At 39.5% G+C, this 9654-nt stretch overlaps 1 protein-coding gene across 1 annotated transcript; it reads left to right on the top strand.

Annotated features, from left to right (window-relative positions):
* Positions 1–274: 274 nt before the first annotated feature.
* Positions 275–2632, top strand: LOC131313877 (uncharacterized). The gene has a single exon (XM_058342374.1). The coding sequence runs from the start codon at positions 275–277 to the stop codon at positions 2630–2632; it is 2358 nt and encodes a 785-aa protein (XP_058198357.1).
* Positions 2633–9654: the final 7022 nt, after the last annotated feature.

Here is a 9654-nt window from a genome sequence, read left to right as displayed (position 1 = left end):
ACCAACAGGCATAATCGCAAAAAGTCTTTCGCCAATTATTTGAGCACTGTAAGTTTTCTTATTCTTCTTCATTTATTTATTTATTTATTTTTTTTTTTTAGTTATTTATTTTATTTTATTTTTAGTTTCTGAGTCAGAGTCAACTTCACCACGTATGCAAGGTCTTCGTTTGGTGAGTCCTAAATTTGTTGCTTTAGATTCTGAAATTGAGCGAAACTTTCAAGTTAAGAGGGCGGAGTCTAAATTAGCCAAACTTAATCTTAAAATCACTCCGATGGCTGAACGCCAAGACCCTCCATCCCTGAAATCACACTTCATACCCACCTCCTACACTCCCTCATCTTGTATACAGTTGCCAGCCACTACGGCGACTCATTATGAGATTGACCCAAACATGATTCAAATGCTTCCATCCTTCTATGGGAAAGAGCAAGAGGACCCTTATAGGCACCTGAATGAATTTATAGAAATATGCAGCCTTGTAAAAATTCAGGACTTCACAGATGATGAACTTAGGTTGCGGTTGTTGCCCTTTTCACTCAAGGATAATGCCAAGAATTGGTGGACATCTTTACCCGCCAATTCCATTACTACTTGGGAACAAATGCAACAAGTGTTTTTAAAAAAATACTTCTCCATAGGAAGGACAAAAGAGATTCGTCAAGCCATAACAAGTTTTAAAATGCAAGAGGGCGAACAATTTCATGAAACTTGGCAGAGGTTTAGAGAATTGATTAGGAAGTGTCCGCACCATGCAGTACCTAAGTGGCAGTTGGTGGAAAGTCTTTATGACGGATTGAGTCCGGGGTTTCGTCAAATGGTTAATGCCTCCTGTGGGGGCAGTTTTATGATGACAACTGAGGATGACGGATGGGATCTTTTTGAGACTTTGAGCGAAAATTCTACCATGTCCCAGCCACGTGGCCTTAATGAGTTAGGCCAATTCAGCAATCTCTCGGCTAAGGTAGATGAGTTGTCCCGTAAGCTTGATAGTCTCTTATCTTTAGGGCATATTTCTTCATATTCACGTCAATCTCATCTTGTCAAAGAGGTGTGTCAGTTGTGTTCCAACCCAGGTCATTATGCGAGAGAGTGCCACATGGCATCTCAATTTTTTACCCAATCATCGAGGCCACCGTCTCTCAATACTTCCAATCCTCAAGCTTACAATTTAGCCCTCGCACAGCAACCATACCAACAACCTCTTCCTCCGTCCACTCAACGGACACCATCTTTTGAGGAGCAGATGTTGCAAGCAATGGATGAACTCAGGGCTAATTCACAATTGCACCACTCCCATTCTCAATTGATTGCAAAGCTAGAGACTCAAGTGGGTCAAATAGCTAATGCCTTCAACTTTATGAAGGAAAGTAAGTTGTCAAGTCAGCCAATGACCAATCAAATCGGGGTTAATCAAATCGAGAGTTTGCAAGCTCATGAGCAAGCGAACATAGTTTTGAACCTTAGGAATGGGAGAGAGGTAGAGACTAGACCGGAGGTGGTCAAAGCAAAGGAGAAAGTATCTCCCCATGTCGCTGAGGGATCTAAGGTTGATAAGAGGTCTAAGGAGAAGGAGACCGATCCAGTGTCCATAGTTGTTCCGGGGTCATCTGAGACCCCATCTTACATTCCTAAGGCTCCTTTCCCAACTTGTCTTAATGCACCTTCGCCCTTTCGCAAGAAGGGGGCAAAACAAGAAGACATGATAGAGGTAGTCAAACAAGTCAAAATCAACCTTCCTCTCTTAGAGGCAATTAGTCAAGTTTCAGCTTATGCTAAATTTTTGAAAGACCTTTGCACCCAAAAGCGTAAGTCTAAGACACATGAGCCTAAAGAGGTGCGTCTCACTGAGCAGGTGAGCTCTATTCTTACACGTAACACACCCATTAAGCGAAAGGATTTTGGTGTTCCTATTATTTCGTGTGTTATTGGAGATCATGTCATTGATAGAGCACTCCTCGATTTAGGGGCCAGTGTCAATTTGCTCCCATACTCGGTATATGAACAACTAGGGCTGAGAGAGTTGAAGCCCACGTTGGTTACGTTGCAATTAGCTGATAGATCCATTAAGGTGCCGCGTGGTGTAATTGAGGATGTCCTTGTCAAGGTAGATAAGTTTTATTTTCCTGTCGATTTTATAGTTCTTGACATGGAAGCAGTCCATAATCCCAATAAACAGATTCCCCTCATCCTTGGTCGACCTTTCTTGGCTACGGCCAATGCATCTATTCACTGTAGGACTGGGGTGATGGATATATCATTTGGAAATATGAGGGTGCAATTGAATGTTTTCGATGCCAATCTCTATCCCTGTAAAGAGAAAGACTGCTTCGCAGTCAGTGAGAGTGATTATATGGTTGATAAGGCACCTTCAGACATTCGAGTTAAGGGCCCCATAGAAATGCCTCTTATGCATGTAGGCTTGGATAGTGGTAACATTGAAATGGGTCATGGTTCTCTTAATTCGAAGAACCACATAGATGAACCTCCATGGAGTTACACATACATTGAGCCTTGGCCCATATTTCATAGTCCTTCCACCTCCCCTCTCATAGAGGTTGCACCGAGACTTGAGTGGAAATCACCACCATATGCATGCTTAGGCCCGGGTAATATTTTTTCTGGTGATTGATATTTAAAAGCTCTCGTTTTGTCTGGCTGAAGACATTAAATTTAGCGCTTCTTGGGAGGCAACCCAAGTGTCATTCATTGTTTAGTGTCGTCTTTGAGTTTTATTTATTTATCATTGTCTAGATTTGTTAGTTTTTCTTTTTGAGTAATTTTTTTTTTCCTTTTTATTTGTATTTGTGTGTGTGTGTTTCTTGGAAGATAACATTTTGCAGGTTGTTTAGTTCAAGTTGGGGGGTTTCCCTTTCACTATAGTTTCCCTACTTAGTTCCTCCTATTCGAGGTGATATCTTTCCTCTCTTTTCTGTTTTTGTCCTTTCTTTTCATTTTCATGTATTCAATGCGGACATTGACTAGTTCAAGTTGGGGGGAGGGATCACTTTGTTCTTTTTGTGTAGTTAGAGCTTAAAAAAATTTGAAAAGTAAAAAATATAATGAGTTCTTTTTTGCATGGGACTTGGAATTTGCGAGGTATTTATTAGTTGCTTGAATTGAGGCATGTTGGCATTATTTGGTTATTTTGTGGACTGTTAGTTCTTCATGCTATCTTGTTAATGCATGTAACTATGGCACTTGCACCTCTGCAATTCACGTCTATTTGGGCTTAGTTTGCTTGTGAGTGTCATTTGAACGTTCTCAATGGCTAGATTAGTGGAGACTTATGCCCTAGTGAGCTTTCGAGCCTTATCTTTTATTGGAGTGGTGTCACGTAACTTCTTAGTATGTCAACAGAAAGAATATACTTGTTGAAGGTCTCATTATTCTTGATTGCTAAGCATTGGAATTTATTGAAAATATCTCTTGGGTTTTGGTTTGCCACATGGGTGTTACACCCCTGTGAGAAGATTATAGGCATTTTCTTGATATTTGGGTCGGTTCGTTCCTTTATTTTCACATTTATCCCTTGCAAGCCACTTTGAGTCTTCCATACTTAGCCTTTTCTTGGTTAGCTCCACCTTCCATATTGTATTTGGAGAAAGGCAAGAATGTAACGGTAAAAATTTTGGGTAATTTGTGAACTTTTGTGCCTGAATTGGTGGTGTCCCTTAAAAAAAAAAGAAATACTACAAAGAAAAAAGAAGAAGAAGAAGAAGCAGAAAGGGGCACCAATATATTTGAAAAGGAGGAATTGTGCTTTATGGTTGAAAAATGTTGAAAGGTTAGAAGGAGAGATAAGATGGAGTTGAAAAGAGAGAAGAAAATGGGCGCACATTATTAAATTAGCCTTAAGTTGTTTGCCTATTCTCGGACACTTGATATTTTACCCTAACCTTGAAATAATTTCTTTTTTTTTCTTACCTAACATTACTACTGAAATTAAAGTCCTATTTGATCCTTGGGGTGATGGGAAGTGGATTGATGGATGTGAGAGTGAGTTCCAATGCTTGGTGTTCTGTCCATGAGACCGTGTGTCCACCATATTAAACGTTCTTTTCGTGTCATAGTGTGCGAAGTGTTTTGCTTTCAATTACATAACTTTCAAACCGCACACTTGAGAGTTCATAATGCATCTTGTTTCAAGCGATTTTATTTATGAGTGCATGACACTATGAGAATTGAAGTCGAAGCTCGGTCTGGAGAGAACTTTGAGTGGCATGTCATTGGTGACTAAGTCCAAGTGTTCACACACGCTAAATTTGGTGCCATGGTTTATATGCATGTCTTCATAGCATTTTGAACTGATGTTGCCTAATATACTTGTGCAATGACTTTGTGCCTTGGCTTGAGAGACTGATGAGTTACTTGCAGGTTGTGGGTTCCGTGTGAGGGGATTCACTGTGTTTTGTGGGTGATCGCTACTGAAAACCCTCACGAGACTTCACTCGTCCTACCGGGGCCGCCGGGGGGTTTAAAAGAACTATCTATTTTAATTTGACTTTATTAGTTTTTCTATTCTTTTCTTTACTAGGGACTAGCAAAGTGTAAGTTGGGGGGGTGATAAGTGCCGAAATATTGATGTTTTGGCTCTCCAAATTATATTTGTTATCTGATATTTATTTTGCTTCTATTTTGTTTATAGGTTGCTCGAGCTTGTTGTCCAAGATATTAGATAAAAAGAAGAGTTTAATGAAAGTTGGGCTCAAAGTGCAAAATGGTTGAATGAAGAATTGTCGATGCGTTATTTCATAAAGCCCAAGGGACCCACTATGCGATTACAATGGTAATACCCTAATATATGTAATATTGATCCCACTGCCTTCGGCAGTCAGCTGCGGGACGGGGTTTGGAAATAGGACGACGACGGTCATGTCCGAAGAACAGAAGACAAGAACTTTGATCTCTTCCACTTCGATGGCCAGCTAAACCCTTTTCTAGGGTGTAGATGAAGCTCAAACTTTGAGTAACACTTTCTATGTTTTGATTTAGGTTTTATTATTCGGATCATGGTTGTATGAACAAAGATTTATTTATAAGATTAATTCTTTCCATCAAATCTCGTGTATGAATTCCTAGGTTTTATGCACGTTCGTATAACGGTTTTAATTATTTTGTGATAACTGGTTAGATGGATTATACTATGTAAGACGAGTCGTGCCGATGAGACGATCCGTACTTGATTAGAGACGGTTCGTGCTAATAAAACGATTCGTGCTAGGCGGAGATAGTCCATACTGATTGGTGATTCATAAATTATCTTTAGGAGATATCGCTAGGGCTTGCAATCCTACAGTATCCGAATTGATTCGAATAGTTAACCTGTAATCGAAACATATTTATGTTACGAGGGGGAAGAGTGGATTCAAAACCCTAGAGCTTTTTCCCATCAACTCTTTTCTACACTTTAATTACTGTTTAATAATTTTAGGAAACTATCAATCAATCATATTTTTCTCGGATTAAGATAGAAATTAATTGAAAAAACTGTAACTCAGCCTTATAATCCCTGTGGAGCGATACTCGGAATATTTACCACTGTTCATTTGAGTAGTAGTAATTGTTTCATTTTATTAATTATTTTTTATACAGAAACGACACGATCAAAGACCATCCGACAACAAGAGATTTTTCCTCCTTTAATGCTCCATGGGACATATCACACCACCCAAAGAGCCAATACCTTAGAAATTGTGAGAACATCTCTAAGATATTTTTCCGCAACAAAAACCGAATTACATGAGCTGTGCACCAAGAGCAGCACCAATTTGACTTTGCTCAACACACATCAACCGTATAGAGTCACCAAAGCCAAACAATGCTCCTCTTCAACATTTGTTCTGAACCGCGTGGAGCAATAAGAAAAACCTTTTGCTACTCACAAACATCAAGAACAATATGTATTTACACGATCACCTCTCCTTGTTGCAGTTAAGAGCCGTACCCGCTCTCCACCGATGCAAACGCGCACTGTCACTTCTGGAACTAGATTTGGACCTGCTGCCATCACAAATCTACCATCAGAAAACTACACCCGTTGAAACTCCACAACGACCACATTGGATAATTTTCCCTCCAATGTCATGACAACCCAGGCCCTTGTTCAGTCCGTCTGGCTTCCACCGAACAACCCGCATCCTACTGCAAAGCTGAGCAGTACCCGAATCATTGCCCTGATTGTGGATGTAATGGAACCCAAATCTCAAAAAAACACCGGTCAAGAATCGAGCTGGCTCTGATACCACTTGTTGGGATTAAAACGCGGAAGCACCTAAGCGCCGAGATTCAAACACAACCACAATTGCAACCAATAGAAGTTCAATAAAAAATAAAATAAAGAGAGACGCGCAAGATATACGTGGTTCGGCAAAAACTGTCTACTCCACGGAGAGGATTGATAGGTGTTGAAAAACACCTATTTAGTCGACTAATATATGCTTCGTCAGTCCGTTTACATTGTTATTTGGTATATTTTAGTGTTTAGTGATGTTTGTAGGCCTTGGAGATCGATGAGTGCGAAAATATGCAAAATGAAAGGCCTTACAGAGGGTTGCCGTGAGGATTGGCCAACATTTATTCAATGGAGAAAAATAGCAATGAAATTGGGTTTATGAATTGCACTCCTGTCATCCACGTGGGCTTACAAGTGGTATTGTTATTATTGCTAGAATTGTTATCCATGAAACAATACAATTAATTAGGTGGTGGGCCCAAGTTGTATTAGGAATTTTGAGCAAGAGTTGACCAGAGAAAAAGATTCTTATTTTCTTATGCAATTATTCGGTGCATGTACAAGAAAGGAATGACAGTAGGGTATAAAGGAGGAGACCCACGCTATCACGGTAGTTCGAACGACGAAGAAAAACAGAAGACGAAGAAAAACAGAAGACGACACCATAGAAAAGAAGCACGATCCCGGCTTCCATGGCCGACTAAACCCCTTGTCTAGGGAAAGATGAAACTTCGTACCAAGTAACTCTATTTATGTATTGGTTTTAGGTTTATTATTCGGGTCGATTGTATAACTAAGAACCCTTTCCGTTTCAATTGAATGGAATGATTTTAATGGTTTTAATCTATTGGGTATTTGTATGCATGCTTTCAAATACGAGTTATACGATGGTTTTCATCGATTGTAGTTGGAGTTCTAAGATAGATTATGCTCGTAAGATGGGTAGGGCCGTTAGGCAGCCAGCCTGTACTTCTGAGACGGTCCGTGCTATGGAATAATTTATGCCTTTTAATAACTCAATAATTTTCTTGACGATTATTGCTAGGGTTTGCAAGCCCTCACAATAATTCATTCTGATTCGAATAATTAATCTCGCCTATGCATGTTGAAGTTACGCAATCTAGGTGGATTCGAACTCTAGATTTTCTCTCCAATCGTTACAAACTTTCCATTTAATATATTCTCTTAGTTTAATAAATTCTCCAAATTCAAACAACCAAACTTCATTTGCCCGGATTAATCTAAAAATTAAACGAATTTGTCATAACTCAGCCATACTGTCTCCGTCGGAACGATAATTGGTCTTGACCATTATTCTATGGAGTAGTAGTTAATTCCAAGGTTTTATAAATATATTTTTGACACAGAACGACGCGGTCAAGGATCACATTCTTTCACTACGAGAATTTCCGTACAAGTGCACTTGAGTATAAAATAACCCACACCCAATCTTTATACACTCACTCATACAAGAACACACTCTCACCAAGTACTAGACTTGACCCTTGCACACACAAAACTTGCGGTAGAAAAACCCGTGTACCCGGTAGCTCCCAAAGGAGCTGCCCCCACACACAAACTGTTTTTCTTCCACTCTTATTCTCTGTGTACCTCCCGAAAAACTCTCCCTCAATGCCATTATATAGGCTCCAACAGTCCAACCCATGCAATCAATACCCTTTACATTTTCCAAGCATGAAGATGTAAAGCCACGCACGCCAACGAAGAACAAGTGATGTAGGACAAAAATGGAGAGTTTTTGTATTTTATTTTTATTGTTTTAGAATAAGAATTTGACTAGGAATATTTTCGTTTAGGTTAGAATTATTAACTTTCCGTATTCGGTTTGATTTTTATTTTTGCCTTTATTAGGATTCTTGGTCTACAAGAATTAAGATTTTATTATAATTAATTAGAAAATATGTTTTATTTAATGCCGCTTGTTTTGGCATGATTTATTATTTTTTTTACAGTAGGATTTCTAGGGTTAGGATCTTATAAAAAGGGCTGTAACCTATTCAATTATTAAGACTTTTAAACTTTTATCAATAATATTACAGAGATTTTCTCTTTCTTTCTTGTGCGCAAGAATTGCTCGTTGCGACGAGTTGTTTATCTCGTTTGGACTAGTACGCTAACTAGTCTCTCGTGAATTCCGCCGCGTCAAGTGGTATCAAAGCAAGGCTTTGCCTGGTTCGATGTCACCAAACAAAGTTGAAGACACACCCATTGACGTTGGTCGTGGGCGTGCTGACCTAAGGAAGATGATGGAGGATACCCGAACACAAATGCAGGATCGAAGCACTCAGTTAGCCGAAATCCGTCAAGATACTCGCACTCAGTTTGCAGAGATCCGTGATTTACTGCATGGGTTGACTCTACAAATTCGCCAAAGGCCAGAAAGGGTTGAGAAGGATCGCGCGTTGGGATTTGCCCATCGCCAACCTCTTAACCAGAATAGGAACCGCGTTGAGGGATTTGCCCGCAACCAACCTATTCACCAAAACGTCTCCGGAGGATATTCTTATTATCACTACGATAGTAGGAATGAATTTGACGGCGAGTTATTCGAGGGCCATGATGATTATCAGTCGATAAAGCGACAAACAATTTCAGGTATTACAATAAGTTGCCAAAATTTAGTGGTCTTGAATTTTTTGAAGATCGTTTGGATTGGATATTGGACATTGATGATTTTTTTGAGTATACGAAAACTCCTTTTGAACAAAGGTGGAGGTTTTTATTATTGAAGCTTACGGGCCCGGCGCTACAATGGTGGTTAAAATTACAATCGTCAAGAGATCGATTGGGCAAGCGTCGAATTCATGCATGGTCGAGAATTAAAAAACTTTTGGTGGAGAGATTTTTGCCCTGGAACTATGAGGAATTACTGAAGGAAAAATATGGGCCAAAGCAACAGAATACAACCATTATTGCCAAAGATGTTGAAGAAGTTGCAAAAGAGGAGGGAGATCGGATTAAACTTGGTGACGAAGAAGAAGCTGGCGATGAAGAAGTTGGTGGCAAAGAGGAATGTTTGAGTGCCCCTATGCTCGAACATCGGTTGGATTTAGATGGAGGTGCAACCAATGAGGTAATTGCAAGCAAGGATGAAAATATCGCAACATTGTATCAAGTACGAGAACCAAAGGAAGAGGAAAGTCATAAATCAGGACATATAATTTCTCAACATGATGATGTCTTCCCTAATATTGAGCCTTGTGAGCCACACGGAAGTATGAGTGGTCCCAATGGTGAATTTGGTACAAGATCTCTTAATGCTACATCATTCATACATGATGTACCAATTAATTTTGCGATGGATCAACATAAAGAGAAATTGGAATTTCTGCATGACGTTCAATTTATTGATTTTCTTGGGTTGGAGCAGTTTGAGTTTTTACTCAATTCTCGTATTG

This window comes from Rhododendron vialii, chromosome 13a (assembly GCF_030253575.1).
Source record: "Rhododendron vialii isolate Sample 1 chromosome 13a, ASM3025357v1".
NCBI classification, from domain to species: Eukaryota; Viridiplantae; Streptophyta; class Magnoliopsida; order Ericales; family Ericaceae; genus Rhododendron; species Rhododendron vialii.
The sequence above is the reverse complement of the archived record's forward strand: the minus strand, read 5'-3'. Positions and strand labels throughout refer to the sequence as shown.